Consider the following 26,447-nt stretch of genomic DNA (forward strand, 5'->3'; position numbering starts at 1 on the left):
TCATATTTTTATTTTTATAAAAATTGATATATATATATATATATATATATTTATATATTGATGATTTAATTACTAATATTTGAAAAATACTCTAAAATAATTAGATATTAATAAAGATCTTCGGTTGAATTTCCATAATCGTTGACTTTTTCTAAAAGTCAAAATCAATAATTTTAGTAGCAAAATAGATAGTTTACATTATCTCATGTCATTATATTGCTTAATAAAAATAATAAATTTAAAAATACTCAAAGAACTTAATATCCGCTAAAAGCCAAGAAGTATTTGGAAGTTTCGCCTATTTCTTAATCTCTTTGTCGGAATAAAATAATCACACTATACTATATATTATTTCCAAATAAAATCCTATACGACCCGGACAATATCCATTATACCTTTTAATTCGTCAAATTATTTTTTCCTAAATATAAAAATTAAAACCAAACAATTCGTCAAAGGTATCTAATTGATTTGTAGATGTGATGCAAATGTTACGTATTTAACCTTATCTAACTGAAATTAACATCCATCACGATTCACGAGAACATTGTGATAGTCTCGTGTTTGAATTTTTCAAAACAATTAAAAAAAATAATGTGACGCCTACGGGCCCAAATGGACATATTTTAACAAATTTTTCATATTCCAACTCTGATATAATAACATGGAAAATTGGATCGTCTGTTATAAAAGAGTAGGTGTTTTGTGAGACGATCTCACGAATCTCTATTTGTGAGACGAGTCAACCCTATCGATATTCACAATAAAAAGTAATACTCTTAGCATAAAAAGTAATACTTTTTCATGGATAACTCAAATAAGATATATGTCTCACAAAATACAACCCGTGAGACCGTCTCATGCAAATTTTTGTCACTCTAAAAATATACTCAATCTCTTATCTACCTAAAAATATAAAAATAAGTAACTTGTGAAATCATGTCACATATTTATATCTATCAAATAAATTGACTTAATCCACATTTGAAGGTAAAATAACACTTTTGACATTAAAAAAATATTTTTCATAAGTCAAACAGATGATATGTGCCCACAAAATTGACATACGATCTCATATCAATTTTTGTAAAAATATAACATGTGATACTTTAATGACCTTAATTTCTTTTTAATTTCTTATATACAAATATGTTACTACATATATGAAATATAGGATGAGACGTTGATGAAACAGAAGATTTGCTAAGTTGACCTCGTCGAAACAAATACATATGGAGGAAATTGCATATCCCTTCACACGCAATTTCCACCATAAACAGTAAATTAAACTATACAAATCAATGGTCTTCCAATGTTATAACTTCGTATTATTTACCATCTTAGACCCAGTACTTGTTACGTAAGTTATTTACCCTCCTATACCCCCCAGTTTTCACACCAAATCCTCTTGGTCCTCTAGGCATCTCGCAAGTTAAGCTTAAGGTTTTCTGGTACAGGAGGCGTCCTACCCCATCTGTAAAATATTCTGACCTCCTCCCTTGAGTAAATCACAGTACTTCGCAGCTTCATTTTCATCTTCAAAAACCTGACTCGGATATTGAATGAATACTTGAAAACATTTTGTATCTTTTATATGTTAATGACAGCAGAGTAAAGCTATTTGTATTCAGGTGATAAGCTCTCTTGAGCGTCTTAAGTTTTTCAGAACTCGAGAAATTATCAAGTCCAAATAATATGCAAACTCAAGGTAAAGTACAAGACATAGAAAGTGAGGAAATATGACATAATACATCTCCCCTTCACGTAGAGAATGTACTAATAAAATGTATCTATGTTTCCTTCAAAATAACGATTTTTGAGTAAAACCAAGTATTACAAAAATATTTGACTAAAATAATAACAAAGTTGCCGTCATACATTCTTTTTTAAAGTGCGAAGATTGATTCTTCTGCTTTTTGTTGAGCTTTATAATATGTGCTAAAGCTATTGATAAGAAAATATCAACATTTTATCATGATTAAATTATGGGATAGACGTTAGCGGAAGAAAAAAAATCACCAAATCTTACTGACTACAATTAAAACACCAGGAACCAACTTCCATATTTTGATTACGAAAGAAAGACTCAGTGTGATACAATCCATACTAACATAGTCAAAGTAAAAAAAAAAATTGAAAAGGAAGATGATAGTCTCTTCTGTTACCCCGAGTTTTGTGTACTTTTGAGTATTTTTGGGGGGGGGAGGAGGGGGCAATGTGTATTGGGTATGTGATGACTGATGATTGGGCATGTGTTGCGTAAATCTGCAACACCACATCAAACATCAGGGGACTTCCCACGAGGAATAAGTAGGTGTTCGGGCCAGAAAGAAACACTGAGGTATACGACACTATGTTGGATGCTGAATTAACTTTTCATTTAGCATAGATTCAAATCTCAAAATATTTACATCTCAAGACAAGACTTGCAGCATCACAACCAAACAGTTAGGAGTAAATGATAACTCTAAGAACAGATACTGTTACTAATAATTCCGTGATATCAAATGAAAAGAGAAAAAAAAGAGCAGGTGAGTAAGAACTTACAAGCACACCCTCTCGGACATCCTCCACAAGCATAGGAAATTAGTACTGGTTTCTGACTGATTTGACTGGCTTCTCCACTTTGCTCCTTTGGAAACAGAAGTCCAAGCTCTCTTTCAACTTCCCTGAATGAAGAAACACCATGACCAATGCCAAACACAAGCATGCATAAAGATTCAAGTGGAATGCAAAGAAAAATCACCAGCGATTTCTCCGAGTTTCCATAGCACAGACTTGATTTTCTTGGTGAGTCAATACATAAACAGATTTTGAAGTCTCTCTCCAAGGATATGCTTCCAAGACTGCACGTAGAACACTACAAAAAAAAAAAAAAAAACATTGGCGACGGTCAAACCGTCACTGAAAGGGTAAAGCGACGGTTTTAACGACGGTTTGGCAGTCGAGTCAGCGTCGCCTTCTCAAAGCGACGGTTTTTCAACACCTGTCGCACATAGCGACGGTTTAATTGAAGGAGGCCGTCGCTATTTAGCGACGGTTAATATGTAAACCGTCGCTACTAAAAGCGACGGTTATATGAACACTCTCGCTCTATTAAGCGACGGTTTTTACATAACCGTCGCTATATTAAGCGACGGTATGTCAAAAACCGTCGCTAGTCGTTTAATGATATGCAGTGTTTACACAACCGTTTAATGAAATGTTTACACAACCGTTTAATGACTGCCATAAAATTCACAAATAAACTACTACGCAAAAATTAAAATCATGTATTAAATTTTCTGTAAAAAAAAAAAACTTTAAAACCTGATGTGCGCGAAGATATGCAGTTCTACGTAACGCTGGAAGATCGCACCGACTAGCAAATCTACGAAATAAATACGAAAAATGTTAGTACAAAATAAAAAACCGAAACTTCGAAAAATTTATAGAGTTTCGCTACTACCAGAGATAGGCGAAAATTGCCTAAGGAAAATGTTCTCAAACCTCGGTATATATAGATTCATAGCGACGGTCTTTGAAAAAACCATCGCTATTTGCGACGGAAAGAAATAAAACCTATCGCTAATAGCGACAGGCTTTTTCAGAAACCGTCGCCGATCAAGATCGGCAACGGTTTATGCAAAACCGCCACAAAAAGCGACGTTTTTTAAAAAACCGTCGCTTTTGTAGCGATAGTTGTTATTTAATCGTTGCTAAAAAAGCGACGGTTTTTAGTAAATTGTCGCTTATTTTGCTTAGCGACGGTTATAGAAAACTGTCGCTGTATATTGCGACTGGCTTGCATTGTACCGTCGCACAAGGCGACAGGTATGAACCCGTCGCCTAACTTCAATATATATGTCCCCAAAGACGACGGTTAAGAAAACCCGTCGCACAAAGTGGCGACGGTTTTGTGAAACCGTCGCAATATTAGCAACGGTTTACTCAAAACCGTTGCTATAATAGCGACGGTTGTAAACATACCGTTGCTAAAAAAGCGACGGGTATGAGAAAACCGTCGTTTATTTTAATTAGCGACGGGTTTGTTTTAAACCTTCGCTATATAGCGACGGTGAAAGGAAAACCGTCGCTAATATAGCAACGGTTTTATTAAAACCGTCGCTATAACTTCCGTTTTTTTGTAGTGGAATAAGGAAAAAACACTCAAAAACTTGATCCAAGTGCTGACAAATTTTATTCTCCGTTCATGATTATGAAAAAAAGTCGGGATTTCTCATTTTTTTTACTCAGACAGTACAAAGGCTGGTAGCCTTAATTTCAAGTTTCAACTGCTTAACAAGTTGGCATTATATTTCAAATTTCAATCTCTCTTCTATATGTTCACGTCTGGAAAAATACATGTGTAATTCACCAATTTGAAACAAAATTTGGAGTATCAAAACGCAGTTCACACACCATCAATTGGATCAAACCATAGCTAATCAGAGCAGGTTATTTGAAATTAAAAAACAAACAAAACAAACAAACAGAGAACAAATGCTTGAGATGCACCTATCAAATCAAATTTAGTCCTGTTTCCCGCAAATATAATTGAGAACGCAAAAACACTTGCTCCTGGTAGAGCACACCATGGTAGCTACTGCTATCAAAACTCTGCTGGAGATGCCTCCGCATGTCATAGGCGCATGAAGACACCTGCCTCACAAACGCGTCGGGAGTCCCGGGGATCGTTCCGTCCATCCGCATCGCCCTCTCCAACTCGTCATCTCTACGATCATTCTCCACGTCCTTTCCATATTCTCCGCCACCCCTCCACTTCCACCCGCCTTCTACAAAACTCGCTTGAAACACTGAATTGAGGAAGAAATCTACTCCTCGTCCAAGGAAGCTCCGATTGTCGCCGCCTGTGGTGGTACTGGTGGCAGCGGAGAGGAAGCACGACAGAAGGCAGAAAATCCATCGAAGACGTTTCGTGGTCCGTTTCTCTCTCGATCCGCAGTCTTCAGCAAAAGAAAATTGTAGCAAGTTGACAGTTTGGAGAGAAGGAGCTGGAACTGAAAGATCTGCTTGCGTGAATCTTCAGATATTTTAGATGTGGTCGGGTCGGGTCTCAGAAATGGATAAAATTGGACACGACATATCGGGTCAAACTTAAATTTTGTAAAATAGCAATAATGTGACATTTTGTTTTGATCGACTCATATTTTTGGCACATCACTCATCCAGCTCTCGCAAGAATTATACGATAGGCAGTAGGAAGACCAATGCAATTGATCCGGGACCACATTCGCTGGAGTTGGTTACTTAACTTTCTATTAAGAATAGGTTGATATTGTAAACTGAAAATTACATCCTTCAAAGTGGCAAAAAGTTACATTTGAATGGGAAATGAAAAGGGAAAAATAATGTTTTTTCCGATTCAAGAATTTGAAACTAATTAGGGTATGTTTGCCTATGAAAATATTTCCGTAAATTATAAACAAATAAAGCCCAAGATAAGCACTGAACTGAAGTTGTTGTGGCAAATGAATGGAGACGACCTACTCTTATGCAAAACCTCAACATTCTGAAGTATATCCTTCTTCGTTTCATTGAATCATTCACTAAGGAAACCCAGAAACTGGTTAATAAACCTAGCGACAAGCGAGGCTTCACCAGGCTCATATGATACAAGGTTTTTGGTATCCATTTCTGAAATGGTTTTAAAAAGTGTCTGGGGACGGGCACAGAACAAATGCTTCCTTTCTGCAAGTTCTTCTGCTAGCTCACTTTGATGGTTGTCCATTAGATCCTCGTTAACCACCACGATCAGAGGTTTTCTCAGTCGCAGGGTCTCGAATATGCTCCCTGAACCTGTCCAAACAAGGGAAGACTCGATTTTGAAAGATCGTTCTACTATCAAAAGCGGTGCTTCAATTTGTAAAGCAAACGCAGCAAATGACTGACCTGCATGACTGATAACAAGAGAGGCTGATCTCAAATGGTCAGCAATGCTTGGTGAAAACGTAAAATAATCTAATGAGACAAACCCATCTTCTCCAGCTGACTGGAAATGAGAGCCATTATGTAAAAATTGCAAATAATAGCAGGCCATGAAACCATGTTGACAAGATAAAGACATTCGATAGACTCTATTCGTGTAGAACCCGAAAATCAAATTACGTATAAGCCATGCATAGTGCTACTATTTAAATTAAAAATGAATTTTTATAAATACATGAAGGGTTTACTTCATTTTATAATTATTAATCATGATTATTTGTTTTAAAAGTAGATGTTTAGTTTTATCTTTTCAGGATAAATACGCGAGGTCGGACCGGAGTTTGGAGATTAGAGATAAGATTAATAATAAGAAAATATTCCTAAATTTAATTTTAGTCAAGGAATAATTTAATTTAAAGAAATAGAATGTTTTAGGATTTATTTAAATTAATTAGAGCTAAGTTATTAAATAAAGTTCTTTAGGTTAATATTTAATTAAAGCTTAAATAAAAATATGTAAACAAAGGGGGATGAACTAATATAGGTCAAATATATTCAAGAAATTAAACATAGCCTTTAAACATTTAAATTTGAAGTCATGTATGCCATGCAAGATTCTGAAGCAAGATTCTAAACAAAATGAATTTGTTAATACATTAAAATATATGTAATGGAGGTTTAAAATCTTAAACAATTAAAAATGCAAATTTAAACCATAAAATACCATTCAAAATAAGTTGGAATTCGGTCAATACAGTTCAAAGGTGTATTAACTTTTCCTTTCAAAGTACCTATAATGAGACTTCATGGTGTATTCAATCCTTTGATCATTTTAATTCACTAATTAATAAATTCAAACACTATAATTCACATAATTTTTCCTCAAACCATTACCTTAGCAGATTAAAGTGCACGTTCAGTAGGAATAATAAGAGCAAAACTCACGACAGCAAGGAAGGAGAATCATTTCAAACCCATTCAAATTCTTGACTTGTAACCCCCAACTTAATGTGTATTATAGTACCTTTAACACCTCCTATATCATTCACTTTAATCCCTTACATTTCCTACAACCATAAGCTTTGAAATATAGCAGAAACATAGCAGCTTAGGATCGAGAACAGCAGCTGTAACAAAGAAAAGAAACCAACTTCGTGCCGCCGCTCGTATTCAGTTGTATTGATTTGTTTTTGTCAAAACAAATTTCAGGCATGTATATGTTATTTCTTTGCTCTTCAATCAAGTCCTATAAATATTTTTAAGCATTATATGTTCAGGATTCATGAGGAAAAATCGAAATTTTGACAGCAACTACTCGAAATTTCTGCACAGATTTTCTCGGCCATGGTTATGTTTTGTTTGAAAGGTTTCATGTGATTTCAGGATGTTGATCGGCTCCAGGCTCACATGGCTGCTACTAGGCATGAATTAGAATGTGTTAGGGCTGTTTTTAATTCAATAGTTCAAGCCCATACACGCATAAACCGAGAGATGACAGCAACATCTCCATGAGTACAAATTTTGTGTCACGTTTCTGTCATTAGATGATTTAAAGGTGTGTTCGAATCTTGGCTGTTCTAGGGACTGTAGCCATGGTTAAAACCATTCCTTATCATGTCTAGGACGTGACCAAATCATCTTTTCAAAGCGTGTTTCATAGATCCTTCAGATTTTACAGAAACATAACAAGTGTTCTTCGGTTTTCAAAAATCTGATTTTTGGTGTGAGTAACTTTCGGTTTTTCTGTGTTGTTTGGATTATGGTTGGCTTCTAGCCCATAACCATGGTTCATACCACACTTCATCATGTCAAGATCGAGCCAAGGTTAATTATATAGCCACTGGAACGAAGATTGACAGCAAAACAATTCAATATATACACCACTGCACAGAATATGCATTCTCGGCTAGCATGTTGCATTGTCCTATGTGTTGGCTCGGCTTGTGGTTGGCTTTTAGCCCTTAGCCATGGTCCAAGCCATACCTTAGGATGTTGGTAAGAGTCCTTGGATGGTGGTTCAAGCCCATAGTCATTTATTTCAGGATTTTAACTAACAACACACAAGTTGCTACTGCTGTAATTGGACAGCAGCTTTGGGTCACGATTTTGGTGGTGGTTTGAGTTCTTGGTTGGCTTTTAGCTCATGTACTTGGACTGGACACTACCTTAATGAGTTAGGAAAGTTGTGTTTTTGGCCGTTCTGTGATTTGGTCGAGTTTAGAGATCGTACGAGAATTTACGGTGAAAGGTACCAAAATGACTCTCGAAAAAGTGTTTTATGTTTTTCGGATTTCATTCACCAATTTTCGTGTACAGTTATCATCATGCATATTTTTCAGTATGTTTGGGGTATTTTTAATCATGGCTAAACGTCGGTTTAATGTTGGTTCAGGTTGGTACATGCCATGATTAAAAATCAAGTTGTTGGTCCGAATCGTCTCGTTTTTGGTTCTATTGTTAAGTTTTTGTCAAGTTAAGATTTATTGCATGTGTCACATATTAGAATTAAGTCGCAGCCAAGCCTGGGAATGATCCAACTCATCCGGTAAAAATAAGGTTATAATTATATTACGTGCATAAAAATATAAAATGTTTATTTTTGAGATATATGCTATATGTCTTGTGGCCACCTTATGTTTATGGGTTTGGAAGTCGGTAGGCGCAACCGAGGACCTCTCCGCCCGGTGACTTACGACCGGTTTATGATTATGTGTGGGTACGGATATCCAGTCCAAGGGCTGTGGTGATCTCTACCGTCCAGTATACTGTGGTTTAGTCTGATCAGGCGCTCACGTTATGTTATGGGCCACTTGCTTAGAAACATTATCTCTACCAGAAAATTAGGATATGACATGACAGAGCTCTATTGAGCAAAGCTTTTACGTATGATTTTCAGATATGCACGTAATTATAATTATTCATTATACGATTTTCACCATACGCTTTACGATACTTTAATTTTACGTTGCATGCGATTTTATGGTATATATTACTTGTTATTCACGATATATACATGTTGAGTCTTTAGACTCACTAGACTTGATTGTTGTAGGTACTGATGATGTCACGCCCCGAGACCGGGGTTAGTTGACACCGGCGTTGTTTTACAACCACACAATTGAAAACAACAAGCCTCGTAGTACAGTATAAACCAAAAACCAGTTTATTACTCATAATCAATCAAAAGATTGTCTTTACAGCGTAGATTCTTAAAATGATAAAAATAATATGCGGAAGCTTTTACAACTTACTAAGCCAAAACTAAAATAAACTTCTTGAATCATTTATTATCAGTCCCAAAACTGGTCTTGCTCATCCTCCTCGATTTTCTTTTATGATTTATCTGGGGAGAGTAAAGTAAGGGGTGAGTGATATGGTCGTCACTCAGCAAGTGGGGGCCGTTCGAGCACAATATAACAACATGCATAATTTCGAAAATCACATGACTTGCACTTACATAACATCATTCATATCACATGCATAACATTTACCAGCCACTGTGATTTATCTAACTTTCTATGGTTTACTGACGTCAGTCCCTAATTTTTACTCCTTTAAGGGGGCAAGGCCGTATAGCGGTTATGTCCCCCACCGCGTAAGGGTACGTCATGGTTGGGATTCCCACCCATATACAGTCGAATCCTCACAGTGCCCAAAACCGTATGACAGCCAACACAAGAACGGAGTAGAAGAAGAACGTACTCGACCGTATTTTCAAAAACACACGAAGAATGCATAATCGAAATTAATTCATTAAAACAGCCCACTTACCTTAGACTGGAAGAAAACGTGAAGAACTCTGAAACTATAGAAGAATCATGCAACCAACCCCTCGAAAACGCAGTTGCACATCTACCGAAAAATCAGCCGTCTTGAAAAATTCATTGCGCCTTATTTCACCGTTGGATCGGACTCAAAATTTTACAGTACGTTAAATATATTATGAACGGTGAAGATCGGGTTTGGAAGTCGTTTAGGCCTATTCATACAGAAAAACCGTAGGTATGCTGAATTCCCGCATAAAATCTGAGCAGTTTTCTTTCAAAGGCTATAAACGAAAAGCTAACCGTTGGATTTTGCTGAAATTTGGATATGTTATTCAAAACATATGGAAGCATATTCTGAACGGTGGAGATCGGATTCCGAGCATCCGATCGAGAGAAATGAATTTCTGAACTTCGAAAGAATTTTGATGACTCGTGCAGAATTTTTGGGAGAAAATTTCGAAAATTCTTGGGAGCACTTGTGAAAGCAATTTCGAAAATTGCTTGATAGAATGAGGGGTGAAAATTTCAAAGGCTTAGGGGGGTATTTATAGGTGCTGGGTAACAATCCTACCATAAACCGATTGATTTTCCTTCCAAAATTTGGAGATGCTCCTTCCACAAATATTGATATACTTCCTTGCTGAGAAAAGCTGCCTTGTATGTAATATTTCCTTCCAATTTGATTGATATCCAGCCTTATTTCGAAATTAATACATGATTTGTACTGAATTTTGAATTTCATGTATTTATTGGCTTGGAATTTTCAATACCATGTATTATTTAATATTTTCGAATTTATTATAAATCGAAAATAAAGTCTTATACATGTCTATATTTAATTAATTGCATGTCCAAAAATTTGGGTTCTCACATCCCTCCCTCCTTATTAGAAGTTTCGTCCTCGAAACTTGAGTCGGCTTGACTTTCTAAATGGTAGGGATATTGCTTGCACATTTTCTCTTCAAACTCCGAAGTAGTTTTCTCATTCTGTGTGTTTGACCATTGCACCTTGACATAGGGAATGATACATCATCTCGGTACTTGGTCATTTTATCCACAATATAAATAGAGACATCTTCATATTTCAGCTCTTTCCCCATGTTACCTTTGATCATGAGCGGTTCAATTTCCATAACATGGCCTGGGCTCGAGGTGTATTTCCTTAGTTTGGACTTCTGAAATACATTATGGATTCTAGACATATCTGATGGCAATGCTATTCTGTAAGACAACGTGCCAATCTATCCAGAATTTTGAATGGTCCTACTGTATCGAGGATTCACTTTTATAGCTTTATTAAATCTAAGGATTCCTTGCATTGATGAGACCTTTATATAAGCCTTTTCACTCACTGTGAATTCCACTTGTCTTCTTTTAAGATCAGACTAACTCTTTTGCTGGTCCTATGCAGCCTTGAGTATGTCTTTGATAATGGCCAATTTTTTCATTGTCGCTTGAAATAGTTCTGGCATGTCATGGATGTCTCATTTATTTTGTCCCATGTACAGTGGTGATCGACACTTTCGTCCGTAAAGGCTTCAAATGGAGTCATCCCAATATTGACGTGATAATTGTTATTGTAGGCGAATTCTACAGGGGTATATGTTCACTTCAATTACTACTGAAGTATATGACACATGCCATTATCAAACCCTCTAGGATTTGAATCATTCTCTCTGTTTGACCATCATTTTAAGGACGATAAGCCGTATTAAGAGTGACTTTTGTTCTCATGGCTTCTTGAAAGCTCTACCACATACGTTACACAAATCTTGGATATCTATCCGACATTATGATTGTTGGCACACCATGTAGCCGCATAATGTTATCCACGTATAGAATAGTCAACTTGTCAATATTATAATTCCTTCGAACGAGTGGAAAGTACGTAGATTTTGTGAGTCTATCTACGATTATCCATATCCCGTCTTGAATCTGTATTGACTTTGGAAATTCTACTACGAAATCCATGGAAATATATTCTCATTTCCATTCTAGGATTCTAACTGTTGCAGTAATTCTCCATGTCGCTGATGATCGACTTTCACTTGTTGGCATACTTGTCACTTAAATATAAACTCGGCGACATCTATTTTTATTCTGTTTTGCCAGAAACTTTTTTTTTTTTCAAATCTCTATACATCTTTGTACTGATGGTATAGATCTGGAATGTTGACTTATGAGCCTCTAACATCACTTCTTATCGAAGATTGTCGATGTCTGGCTCACACAATCGTCCTCTCATCCCCAAGATTATGTCTGGGCTCACTTGAAAATTTGACGACTTTATCTCCTTGTCTTGTTCTTTGAACTTCTCTAGTGTCATGTCTCGACTCTGATTTAGCTTGACTGCTTCTAGAAGACATGATTGCACAAAGAGTGATGCTAGGGTTATCTTACCCATGTTTGACTCAAAGTATTGGCTACCTTATTTGCCTTGCTGGCGTGGTAGCTTATTGTCAAGTCACATTCTTTGAGTAACTTTATCCACCGTCCTTGTCCCATTTTTAATTCTTTTTGAATGAACAAATATTCGAGACTTTGTGGCCAATGAGTGAATACTTCACACTTGGCATCGTAGAGATAGTGTCTCCAAATTTTCAAAGCAAAATCACTGCTGCTAACTAGAGATCGTGAGTAGGGTAGTTTTGCTCATGCGGCTTTAGTTGACTAGCATGTCTTTCATGAGTACGCCTCTGAGATCTTCCTTTGATACTTCGCTGTAGATGGTAAAATCCTTGTCCTCAGTAGATAATACCAACATTGGTGTAGATGCTAGCTTCTCCTTTAATGTTTGAAAGCTCTTTCACATCTTTATCTTCAGTTGAATTTATAGTTCTTTTGTGCGAGTCTCATTGGTGATACGACTACTGAAGAGAAGCCCTCGACAAATTTCAGCTAATAGCCTAGTAATCCAAAAAAGCTTCTAATTTTGGTTGCATTCTTATGTTTCGGATAATCTAGAATTGCCTCTACTTTCTTAGTTCCACTGATGACCTTATTTTGAATGCTGACATTGAGGTGTCTTCTGCTCTGACCTTTAGCTGATTATAGCTTGACCTCAGGTCGAGTTTGGAGAAGACTGTAGCTCATTTAAGTTGATCGAAAAGACCGTCTATTATTGCAAGAATATATTTATCTTGATTGTGATCTTATAGAGTTCTCTATAATCTATACACAATCTCATACTTTAATAATGCTTCTTTACAAATAGGACCGGGGCTCCCCAAAGAGATGCATTTGGCCTAATCCATTTTTTTTGTCTAACAACTATTGGAGTTATTATTTTAGCTCCTTAAGTTCATCTGGAGCCATTCGGTACAGTGTATTGGAGATTAATGCATCACTGGTACCAAATTTATCTCGAACTCTACTTCTTAGTCCGAGAACATTCCAAGAAGCCTTTCTGAAAAAACGTCTGAAAATTTTCGTATTACTTGAATATCTTCCAATTTCAGCTTATCTCCTTCTTGCACTTTGTTCACCATTGCTGGGTAAATTTCTTCTCCCGATATTATAGGCTTTCCAATTCTGGGTAACAGAAAAATGCATTTCTGTTCCTTGGCATCGCCATGATATCTGATTTCTTCTTGGTTTGGGGTTCAGAGTTTGACATTTTTACTCTGGCCATCTACTATCGCACGGCTCTTAGCTAATCAGTTCATCCTTAGGATGGCGTCGAAATCTACCGAAGTGAGTTGAATTAAGTCAGCACTGAATATATGCGAATTGATACTAATTTTATCTTATCTTGAAATTACCCCAATTATTATCTCAAAACTTAAAACCCATATAGAATATTGAAACTTAACTCAGTATTGATATATAGCTTATTGACTTAAATCCCGAAAATTATAACCTAGTCGTTACCTCAGATAATTATTCTTTTACTAAATCTTATTTTCATCAAGATCACGAGCCTATCACGCTCTAAAACAAAGGAGTTCATTGAATGTCATTCTCTTTGAATCATTCTTAGTACCATAAAAGTCAAAACTTATTCTATAATTTCCTTGATACCCACCAATATCTCATAACTTATTTTTTTTTTTTTACGTAAGGTCGTAGCCTACTTGTTATCCCAAAATAATATAAATTCCTTAACCTGATGATATTTTCTCACAAGATATTCCAATGTTCTACATATTTAAAGTTAGCGCTTAATATTCTTAATAACCCAAACATATTGCTCACACAATTAACTATCGACACAAAATCAACTTCTATAGTACAGTACCCAAAACTTATGATATAATACTTATATCAACTTTTCTCATATTAGTTTTCATAAATAACTTATCATCCTCGAGTAAATTTTTTTTCCTTAAATCAGAAGCTTAAGTCAACTTATCTCTGATAGATATATTCCCAAAATAAATACAAATATTAATTGTCATCATAATAAAATTTCAAAAAAATCGACAAGTAGTTCAAGAAACACGTTGAACGAGATTTTCGAGAAAGTTTCCAAAAGTAGAAAGTTTGGACATTGACCCATGGATAGAAAGAATACGTCGAGAGGATTCTAGAACAGTCGATGTAATTAAATTCTGAGTTTCCTATGAAAGTTAGGAATTCAACGAAACTTTCCTAAAATAGCAAAAAACGCGATTTCGGAGGTCTAAACGAAAGATTTTCTTGTTTTCGGACCACGTCTCACATCAAAGTTGTGAATAATACTTGTTGGGAGTTCCGAAAGGGACTGCATCAGCCTTTTGCCATAACCTGACAAATTTTTCTTCCCAACTGGATTATGAACCTGGCGGCTCTGATACCACTTAAATGTCACGCCCCGAGACCGGCGTTAGTTGACACCGGCGTTGTTTTACAACTACACAATTGAAAACAACAAACCTCGTAGTACAGTATAAACCAAAAACCAGTTTATTACTCATAATCAATCAAAAGATTGTCTTTACAACGTATATTCTTAAAATGATAAAAATAATATGCGGAAGCTTTTACAACTTACTAAGCCAAAACTAAAATAAACTTCTTGAATCATCTTATTATCAGTCCCAAAACTGGTCTTGCTCATCCTCCTCGATTTTCTTTTCTGATTTATCTAGGGAGAGTAAAGTAAGGGGTGAGTGATATGGTCGTCACTCAGCAAGTGGGGGCCGTTCGAGCACAATATAACAACATGCATAATTTCGAAAATCACATGACTTGCACTTACATAACATCATTCATATCACATGCATAACACTTACCAGCCACTGTGATTTATCTAACTTTCTATGGTTTACTGACGTCAGTCCCTAATTTTTACTCCTCTAAGGGGGCGAGGCCGTATAGCGGTTATGTCCCCCACCGCGTAAGGGTACGTCATGGTTGGGATTCCCACCCATATACAGTCGAATCCTCACAGTGCCCAAAACCGTATGACAGCCAACACAAGAACGGAGTAGAAGAAGAACGTACTCGACCGTATTTTCAAAAACACACGAAGAATGCATAATCGAAATTAATTCTTTAAAACAGCCCACTTACCTTAGACTGGAAGAAAACGTGAAGAACTCTGAAACTATAGAAGAATCATGCAACCAACCCCTCGAAAACGCAGCAGCACATCTACCGAAAAATCAGCCGTCTTGAAAAATTCACTGCGCCTTATTTCACCGTAGGATCGGACTCAAAATTTTACAGTACGTTCACAAGTACATTAAATATATTATGAACGGTGGAGATCGGGTTTGAAAGTCGTTTAGGTCTATTCATACAGAAAAACCGTAGGTATGCTGAATTCCCGCATAAAATCTGAGCAGTTTTCTTTGGATTTTTCTGAAATTTGGATATGTTATTCAAAACATATGGAAGCATATTCTGAACGGTGGAGATCGGATTCCGAGCATCCGAGCGAGAGAAATGAATTTCTGAACTTCGAAAGAATTTTGATGACTCGTGCAGAATTTTCGGGAGAAAATTTCGAAAATTCTTGGGAGCACTTGTGAAAGCAATTTCGAAAATTGCTTGATAGAATGAGGGGTGAAAATTTCAAAGGCTTAGGGGGGTATTTATAGGTGCTGGGTAAGAATCCTACCATAAACCGATTGATTTTCCTTCCAAAATTTGGAGATGCTCCTTCCACAGATATTGATATGCTTCCTTGCTGAGAAAAGCTGCCTTGTATGTAATATTTCCTTCCAATTTGATTGACTATCCAGCCTTATTTCGAAATTAATACATGATTTGTACTGAATTTGAATTTCATGTATTTATTGGCTTGAATTTTCAATACCATGTATTATTTAATATTTTCGAATTTATTATAAATCGAAAATAAAGTCTTATACATGTCTATATTTAATTAATTGCGTGTCCAAAAATTTGGGTTCTCACAGATGAGGTCGAGACGGAGGGCGTAGACCAGTGAGCTATCTTGTGGCAGTAGTAGAAAACCCGAGGACCTCATGTTTTAGTTTATGCACCTTTTATTATTCAAACTCGGTTTTAATACGTTGAATTATTTTTAAATTGTTGTTTGAAAACAATATTTGCTTTCCGCTGTTATTTTAAAGTTAAAATTATTTACATGGTTATTCTATAAATGAGGCAAGATGATTATTTATTTAGAAAAATTTTTATAATTCCTGCAAAAAAAAATAATACGAATACGAATACGAAATACGGTTCTTTACAGTTGGTATCAGAGCCAGTGATCTTGTAAAGGGTTGTACTACTACTGCTCTCGAGAAGCTCATGAAGTCACGTCTTCGGTCTGTAAGTTTTACGTTTACGCATTTCGTTTGAAGCATGAAAAATTTTTCATCATGATTTCATGAAATATTTATGTCAAGGTTATGATTATGCAGTATTTATTTAAATTTAAAGAAAATAGTGGAATTATGCATGTTGGTTACGTATGGGTTATAATTATGAAACAACATGCCTCCTAGACGCATTATTGATCGCACGGGAGGTGATGAGCATTGTCAGGAGAACGAGGAGAGATATTTACCACCACCCCCTCCACCAGACATGAATGCCCAGATGCTAGCTGGGATGACTCAGTTCTTCGCACAGTTTGCGCGGAACAATGCAGTGGGAGCCAGACAGACGGGGCCGGAGGCTATCTATGAGCGGTTCATGAAGATGCGACCGAAGGAATTCTTAGGGACGTCAGATCCTATGGCTGCTGAGGGCTGGATTAAGTCCCTTGAGGTTATTTTCGAGTTCATGGGGCTCGAATATGGAGATAGGGTTCGTTGTGCGACTTATCTGTTTGGAGGAGACATTCGCCTGTGGTGGGAAGGAGCATCTGTAGCTTTAGATTTGGCTACTTTGAACTGGACGCGCTTTACAGAGGTATTCTACTCTAAATATTTTACTGAAGAGGTGCGTTCGAGGTTGACCACGGAGTTCATGACCCTGAGGCAGGGAGACTTGACTGTTACGGAGTTCATCCGTAAGTTCGAGAGGGGATGTCATTTTGTACCCCTAATTGCTAATGATGTTGGAGCTAAATTGAGACATTTTCTGAATGGTCTGCGGCCGATCTTACGCCGTGATGTTAGGGTGGCTGGCCCTACTACCTATGATGTTGCTGTTTCAAGAGCTCTAGCGGCAGAGCAAGACCAGAATGATATTGAGCGCGATCGCTAGGGTAAACGACCATTTCAGGCACCACACCGCCCCCCTCATCAGCAGCATCAGAATAAGAGACCTTTCCACGGGCCACCCAGGAACAGAGGGCCGCAGCAGCAACAGCAAGGACGAGCAGTCCCGAGGACAGTGGAGTACCCAGTCTGTGCCAAGTGTTCACGTCGTCATGCTAGGACTTGTATGTATGGTTCGGGAAAGTGTTACAAATGTGGTAGTACTGACCACATATTGAAGAATTGTCCTCAGAAGAATCTGCCTACTCAAGGCAGAGTTTTTGCTCTACATGCTGCGGAGACTAACCCGGAGACGATGCTCATGACAGGTATCCTAAATCCTTAAGTTGCATTTGAAGTTTAATGTTTTGGGTTAAGATTTTGAACTTAGAACTTATGATAGGATTGCATGTTCTAATCAGTGTTAGCTACGGGAATTTAGGTTAGAAGAACTTTGACCTTTGCATGTCTATAAGCATAGTTCTTGTAAAACTATTGAGTTTAGCATGATATTCCAATCTTTCAGGGAGAATCTTTATAGCCGGTTCAGCTAGAAAGCCTTGATAGATTCAGGGGCTACTCATTCATTCATTTCATAAACCTTTGCAAATTATCTCAAGATCAAGACAATTGGGCTAGACATAACGTATTCAGTAGCATTACCTTCCGGAGAGGAGATGACAGCTACTAACGTGATCCGAGATATAGACCTTGAACTTCATGGTAATCTTGTGTATGCGGATCTCATCGTCCTGCCGATGCCAGAATTTGATATCATTCTGGGGATGGACTGGCTATTGAGGAACAGAGTGTTGATTGATTTCCAGCAGAGATCTGTTCTAGTCCGACCGCCTGGGATGGAACAATTCTTATTCGAACCAGACATGTATTTTAATTTACCGCGTATAATACCTTATGCCCAGGCTAGGAAACTCATGCATCGAGGGTGCCGAGCATTTTTAGCTACTCTTGTATCTGTTCCCGAGACGCCCAAACAGTCAGCATCCGATGTTCCTATTGTCCGGGACTTTCTAGATGTTTTTCCTGATGACGTCTATGGTTTACCACCTGTGCGAGAGGTGGAATTTTCTATTGAGCTTATGCTCGGTACTACGCCGATCTCCAAAGCACCGTACCGATTAGCACCGACAGAGATGGCAGAACTCAAGAAGCAGATTCAGGAACTTCTTGACAAGGAGTTCATTCGCCCGAGCTTTTTCGCCATGGGGCGCACCGATCTTGTTTGTGAAGAAAAAGGATGGTTCGATGAGGCTCTGCATTGATTACCGGGAGTTGAACAGAGTTACAGTGAAGAACAAATACCCACTCCCGAGGATTGAAGATTTATTTGATCAGTTGCAGGGAGCTTCAGTATTCTCCAAGATTGATCTGCGTTCTGGTTATCATCAGCTGAGAGTGAAAGACGCCGATGTTCTCAAGACTGCTTTTAGGACTCGGTATGGCCACTTCGAGTTTCTTGTGATGCCGTTCGGTTTGACGAATGCGCCAGCGATCTTCATGGATATCATGAATCGCGTGTTTCAGCCATATCTTGATCAGTTCGTGATAGTATTCATAGATGATATTCTCATCTACTCAAAGAATCAAGAGGATCACAGCAGACATCTAACCACAGTACTGCAGACCTTGCAAAAGCACAAGTTATTCGCGAAGTTCAGTAAGTGCGAGTTCTGGATTAGAGAAGGTGGCGTTCTTAGGCCACGTCGTTTCTAGCAGCGGTATTGAGGTAGACCCGGCGAAAGTTGCAGCAGTCAGAGATTGGGTTGTGCCGCAAAATGCATCAGAGATTCGTAGTTTCCTGGGGCTAGCAGGAAACTATCGAAGTTTATTCGGGGATTCTCCTCCATCGCAGTTCCACTCACATCATTGACGAAGAAGAATGTTAAGTATGTGTGGAGCGAGGAATGTCAGAAGAGCTTCGATACATTGAAGCAAGCTCTTATTTCAGCACCAGTGTTGGCCATGCCTTCAGGACCCGGAGATTTTGTTCTGTATACTGATGCTTCGAAACTCGGTTTAGGCGCAGTATTGATGCAGCATGAGAAGGTGATAGCATATGCTTCTCGTCAGTTGAAGATTAATGAGAAAAATTATCCTACCCATGATCTAGAGTTGGCAGCCGTAGTATTTGCATTGAAGATTTGGAGGCATTATTTGTACGGAGAGAAGTGCCAGATCTTTACCGACCACAAAAGTCTCATACACTTCTTTACACAGAAAGAGTTGAATATGTGGCAGAGGCGTTGGTTGGAGCTAATGAAGGACTATGACTGTGACATTAGCTATCATCCTGGCAAAGCTAATGTAGTTGCGGATGCGTTGAGCAAGAAAGTCGCAGGGATGGCTCATTTGGTGGTTTCGAGACCTCTTCAGTTTGAGATGCAGAGGTTTGATCTAGAGACATATCCTCGAGGTAGAGTTCCTCGTCTATCTACTTTGACGATTCAGTCTTCTCTTCTAGACCGTATTCGCAGTGGGCAGTTAGCAGACAAGCAGTTGGCTAAGTAGAGACAGAGAGATGAAGCCAAGGGCAGTATCTTGTACACAGTTAGAGACGGTATTGTCAGATATCGAGACAGAATGTGGGTTCCGAGCAGCGATTCTATTCGAGAGGATATCTTATCTGAGGCCCATATGTCGCCGTACTCTATTCATCCAGAGAGTACGAAGATGTACAAAGACCTGCAGTTATTATATTGGAGGCCAGAATAAAGAGGGATATCCGATGATTTGTATCCGAATGTCTGACGTGTCAGCTAGTGAAAGCGGAACATCAGAGACCAGCAGGTTTTCTCAAGCCTCTCCCTATACCCGAATGGAAGTGGGAGAATGTCACCATGGACTTCGTTGTCGGTCTGCCAAAATCAGTCAGAGGGTCGAATGCTATATGGGTGATCGTAGATCGTGTTACGAAATCAGCTCATTTCTTGCCTATTAAGACGACTTTCTCCATGATCCAGTATGCAGAGTTATATATCCGGGAGATCGTCAGACTTCATGGTATTCCCGTTTCTATAGTGTCTGACCGAGATCCTAGATTCACTTCATCATTTTGGAAGAGTCTACATTCAGCTATGGGTACGAAATTGTTGTTTAGCACAGCTTTTCACCCACAGACAGATGGTCAGTCCGAGAGAGTTATCCAGATTTTGGAAGATCTTCTTCGTGCATGTGTCCTTGATTTCTCCGGGAGTTGGGAATCAAAGCTACCGTTGGTGGAGTTTATCTATAACAACAGTTTTTAGTCGTCTATAGGTATGGCTCCTATATGAAGCACTGTACGGTCGTAAGTGTAGATCGCCTATCCATTGGGATAAAGTAGGGGAGAGAGCAGAATTGGGTCCGGAGATTGTACACCAGGCTGCTGATGTAGTAGTCAAGATCCGTGATAGGATGAGGACTGCTCAGAGTAGACAGAAGAGTTATGCAGATCAGAGAAGGAGAGATTTAGAGTTTGCTGTTGGTGACCATGTTTCCGTGAAGATTGCGCCGATGAAAGGTGTCATGCGGTTCGGAAAGAAAGGAAAGCTCAGTCCGAGATTCATTGGACCATTTGAGATCCTCGACAGAGTTGGGACATTAGCTTATCGTGTTGCTCTTCCGCCGAATCTGGCCGGAGTGCACAACGTGTTTCACGTCTCCATGTTGAGGAAGTATATGGCAAATCCATCGCATGTCTTGAACTTCGAACCGTTGCAGCTCACTCTGAACTTGTCTTATGAGAAAAGACCAGTGCAAATCTTAGACAGACAGGAGAAAAAGCTTCGGAACAAAATGGTCAAGCTAGTGAAAGTCAAATGGCTCAATCATTCGGAGGAGGAAGCTACGTGGGAATCTGAGCCAGAGATGAGGAGTCGTTATCCCGAACTATTCGGTAAGTTTTAATTTCGGGGACGAAATTTCCTTTAAGGAGGGGAGAGTTGTAGAACCCGAAAATCAAATTACGTATAAGCCATGCATAAGTGCTACTATTTAAATTAAAAATGAATTTTTATAAATATATGAAGGGTTTACTTCATTTTATAATTATTAAATCATGATTATTTGTTTTAAAAGTAGATGTTTAGTTTTATCTTTTCAGGATAAATACGCGAGGCCGGACCGGAGTTTGGAGATTAGAGATAAGATTAATAATAAGAAAATATTCCTAAATTTAATTTAAGTCAAGGAATAATTTAATTTAAAGAAATAGAATGTTTTAGGATTTATTTAAATTAATTAGAGTTAAGTTATTAAATAAAGTTCTTTAGGTTAATATTTAATTAAAGCTTAAATAAAAATATGTAAACAAAGGGGGATGAACTAATATAAGTCAAATATATTCAAGAAATTAAACATAGCCTTTAAACATTTAAATTTGAAGTCATGTATGTCATGCAAGATTCTAAACTAAATTAATTTGTTAATACATTAAAATATATATAATGGAGGTTTAAAATCTTAAACAATTAAAAATGAAAATTTAAACCATAAAATACCATTCAAAATAAGTTGGAATTTGGTCAATACAATTCAAAGGTGTAGTAACTTTTCCTTTCAAAGTACCTATAATGAGACTTCATGGTGTATTCATTCCTTTGATCATTTTAATTCACTAATAAATAAATTCAAACACTATAATTCACATAATTTTTCCTCAAACCATTACCTTAGCAGATTAAAGTGCACGTTCAGTAGGAATAATAAGAGCAAAACTCACGGCGGCAAGGAAGGACAATCATTTCAAACCCATTCAAATTCTTGACTTGTAACCCCCAACTTAATGTGTATTATAGCACCTTTAACACCTCCTATATCATTCACTTTCATCCCTTACATTTCCTACAACCATAAGCTTCGAAATGTAGCAGGAAACATAGCAGCTTAGGATCGAGAACAGCAGCTGTAACAAAGAAAAGAAACCAACTTCGTGCCGCCGCTCGTATTCGTTGTATTGATTTGTTTTTGTTCAAAACAAATTTCAGGCATGTATATGTTGTTTCTTTGCTCTTAAATCAAGTCCTATAGATATTTTTAAGCATTATATGTTAAGGATTCATGAGGAAAAATCGAAATTTTGACAGCAACTACTCGAAATTTCTGCACAGATTTTCTCGGCCATGTTTATGTTTTGTTTGAAAGGTTTCATGTGGTTTCAGGATGTTGATCGGCTCCAGGCTCACATGGCTGCTACTAAGCATGAATTAGAATGTGTTAGGGTGTTTTTAATTCAATAGTTCAAGCCCATACACGCATAAACCGAGAGATGACAGCAACATCTCCATGAGTACAAGATTTTGTGTCACGTTTCTGTCATTAGATGGTTTAAAGGGGTGTTCGAATCTTGGCTGTTCTAGGGACTGTAGCCATGGTTAAAACCCTTCCTTATCATGTCTAGGACGTGACCAAATCATCTTTTCAAAGCGTGTTTCATAGATCCCTCAGATTTTACAGAAACATAACAAGTGCTCTTCGGTTTTCAAAAATCTGATTTTTGGTGTGAGTAACTTTCGGTTTTTCTGTGTTGTTTGGATTATGGTTGGCTTCTAGCCCATAACCATGGTTCATACCACACTTCATCATGTCAAGATCGAGCCAAGGTTAATTATATAGCCACTGGAACGAAGATTGACAGCAAAACAATTCAATATATACACCACTGCACAGAATATGCATTCTCGGCTAGCATGTTGCATTGTCCTATGTGTTGGCTTTTGTGGTTGGCTTTTAGCCCTTAGCCATGGTCAAAGCCATACCTTAGGATGTTGGTAAGAGTCCTTGGATGGTGGTTCAAGCCCATAGTCATTTATTTCAGGATTTTAACTACAAACACCGAGTTGCTACTGCTGTAATTGGACAGCAGCTTTGGGTCACGGTTTTGGTGGTGGTTTGAGTTCTTGGTTGGCTTTTAGCTCATGGCCTTGGACTGGACACTACCTTAATGAGTTAGGAAAGTCATGTTTTTGGCCGTTTGTGATTTGGTCGAGTTTAGAGGTCGTACGAGAATTTACGGTGAAAGGTGCCAAAATGACTCTCGAAAAAGTGTTTTATGTTTTTGGATTCCATTCACCAATTTTCGTGTACAGTTATCATCATGCATATTTTTCAGTATGTTTGGGGTATTTTTAATCATGGTTAAACGTCGGTTTAATGTTGGTTCGGGTTGGTACATGCCATGATTAAAAATCAAGTTGTTGGTCCGAATCGTCTCATTTTTGGTTCTATTGTTAAGTTTTTGTCAAGTTAATATTTATTGCATGTGTCACATATTAGAATTAAGTCGCAGCAAGCCTGGGAATGATCCAACTCATCTGGTAAAAATAAGGTTATAATTATATTACGTGCATAAAAATATAAAATGTTTATTTTTGAGATATATGCTATATGTCTTGTGGCCACCTTATGTTTATGGGTTTGGAAGTCGGTAGGCGCAACCGAGGACCTCTCCGCCCGGTGACTTACGACCGGTTTACGATTATGTATGGGTACGGATATCCAGTCCAACGGCTGTGGTGATCTCTACCGCCCAATATACTGTGGTTTAGTCTGATCAGGCGCTCACGTTATGTTATGGGCCACTTGATTAGAAACATTATCTCTACCAGAAAATTAGGATATAACATGACAGAGCTCTATTAAGCAAAGCTTTTACGTATGATTTTCAGATATGCACGTAATTATAATTATTCATGATACGATTTTCACCTATACGCTTTACGATACTTTAATTTTACGTTGCATGCGATTGTATGATATATATTACTTGTTATTCACGATATATACATGTTGAGTCTTTAGACTCACTAGACTTGATTGTTGTAGGTACTAATGAGGTCGAGACGGAGGGCGTAGACCAGTGAGCTATCTTGTGGCAGTGGTAGAAAACCCGAGAACCTCATGTTTTAGTTTATGCACCTTTTATTATTCAAACTCGGTTTTAATACGTTGGATTATTTTTAAATTTTTGTTTGAAAACAATATTGGCTTCCGCTGTTATTTTAAAATTAAAATTATTTACATGGTTATTCTATAAATGAGGCAAGATGATTATTTATTTAGAAAAATTTTTATAATTCCGCAAAAAAAAATAATAATACGAATACGAAATACTGGCCTTTACAATTCGGCATGTCCAAATTCTACTTTTCTATATCTCTAGATAGATTTACTCTGGAAAATTGAACACATCTAAATCCATGAAAATCACACCTTTAAGAGTTAGTTGGCTATCTCCAGCAGATGAACAACTCAAATCAAAATATCGTTCACTTCAAAATGGTGATGTCAAATTCAAGACGGGATGGACTCTAAAATCATTTGATGTACTAAACTTAAAAGAAATAAGATGATATGACATGTCAATTTAAAAAAAAAAGAGGGATGCAAAATAGACTATGCTCAAACACAAATATTAAAAATGACTCAAGAGCATTTGTTGTGGGCATAAGATTGAAAGAAACTAACATGAAATATGATGCCCAGAAATGTCACCAATTTCACGGTGACACAAATAAACAGTGCTTAAAGTGTCTTCTATCCATGATTTTTCTGATATTTATATTTCATATTTAAACCCGGTAGCTACTAGATCAATGTTTCAAGACGATTAGAGCTAGAATGTAGAGACAACATAAAATTTATTCACTAGGATCAACATGTTAATCAAAGAAAAAAAATCATAAAAAAACCTTCACATTACCTTCATGGGGATGTAGGAACCGCGCCCCATTTTAAAGAGAAGATGGGTGAATCACTTCTCGAACAATGCTTCCCTAACTTCCCCGGTATCTACAGCTCTAACCAAGGAGTCAAAAGAGGTAGTCCCAACAGTCACAAAGACTATCTTTTTCGACTGAAAACTATCTTCAACTTCGTCCATTCTATGTCCTCCAACAATATCTTTCACTTTCTCGAGAGAGCATAAGAAAAAGGTTTGAACTTTCGGACAAAAGCAATACACTACACAGTCGAACCAAAAACTAAATGGTGTAAAGACTTCATTAATAAATCACTAACGAATCAACAAATCTAACAAGTCTTGGGACTATGCATCTCTCAAAGAGTACATATAAAGGTAAAAAAAATAAGAATCAACAAATGCACAGATATCCACTTTCAAACAAGTAAAAAGAAACATTCGTAATTCCTCGATGGTTAGATTGACTACGAAAAAAATTATCAGTATTTTCAATTGCATCGTCTTTTCATCATCCCTATCCCACCCAAACCCACGGCTTCGTTCCGCCTTGGGTTCATCCAGACACGACCGCTTTTCCTATTCCACGTTTTATTGAGCAGTCCAACAAGACTGAAAAGGTAAGAAATTTCTGCATTTCAACACACCTTTTGCTCAAAATTTTGCAGTCAACAATTAAAATTTCCTCCTCTCCCCATCAAATTAGCGTTAATCACACATTCACATGAACAATGAAAATCAAATAATTTTATAAAAAAAATCAGCAAAAAAATCCGAGAGAAAATATAGAAAACTGACCAGAGTTGGTAGAGTGAAATTGGATCACAGAAGGGTCGAGCTTTTCTCAATATTGCCAAGGATAAATTAACTTTTTTATGACGATTGAAGAGAAACTTAGGCATAGATTAAAAAAAATGCATAATAGAATAAATTTGTTTCCATTATTTTGAAACATCAAAAAAAAAAATTTCAATCAAATGTAATAATGAAGATATCTTAATCTTAAAAAAAGTTTTGAAATGGAAAAAAAAAATATGAATTTTAAATTATAGTACAAGACTATATTGTAAAATGTTTAATATATAAGGGCTTTTTGAAAATACAATTTTGAGTTGAGCTAAAATAATAAGAGTAGATATCTTGTAAGACGATCTTACGAATCTTTATCTGTGATATGGGTCAACCGTACCGATATTCAAAATAAAGAATAATACTCTTAACATAAAAAGTAATATTTTTTCATGAATGACCCAAATAAGAGATATGTCTCACAAAATACAATCCGTGAGATCGTCTTACACAAGTTTTTGCCAAATAATTATATACTCTCTGTCGATGTGATACACATTAAATTATCTGAATATTTATTTCTAAAATAATAGATATCTAAAAAAATATAAGCATAAAACAATTATTAATCAAGATAACATAATAAAATCGAAATTATAATTCCAACCA

At 37.1% G+C, this 26,447-nt stretch overlaps 1 protein-coding gene and 1 pseudogene across 4 annotated transcripts in view; both read right to left on the reverse strand.

The window, feature by feature from the left end:
• Positions 1-1,187: 1,187 nt before the first annotated feature.
• LOC142524193 (uncharacterized) overlaps positions 1,188-26,447 on the reverse strand; it is a 52,086-nt gene continuing 26,826 nt past the window's right edge. For 2 of the 4 annotated variants that reach the window (XM_075628023.1, XM_075628022.1), the window contains exons 5-6: positions 2,747-2,846; positions 2,191-2,669 (exon numbers count right to left, since the gene is read on the reverse strand). Coding sequence is in view for 1 of the 4 variants with exons in the window: in XM_075628025.1 (XP_075484140.1) it covers positions 2,162-2,265; positions 2,548-2,669; positions 2,747-2,860; positions 3,310-3,370 (401 nt within the window). In the remaining 3 variants the exon portion in view is untranslated. Of the gene's footprint in view, positions 2,670-2,746; positions 2,861-3,309; positions 3,371-26,447 lie in introns of all 4 variants that reach the window. The other 2 variants (XM_075628025.1, XM_075628024.1) reach the window with 2 other exon arrangements.
• On the reverse strand, positions 5,338-25,868 carry LOC142524197 (uncharacterized; annotated as a pseudogene).

The sequence above is a fragment of the Primulina tabacum genome, chromosome 14, assembly GCF_025594145.1.
Source record: "Primulina tabacum isolate GXHZ01 chromosome 14, ASM2559414v2, whole genome shotgun sequence".
Classification (NCBI taxonomy): Eukaryota; Viridiplantae; Streptophyta; class Magnoliopsida; order Lamiales; family Gesneriaceae; genus Primulina; species Primulina tabacum.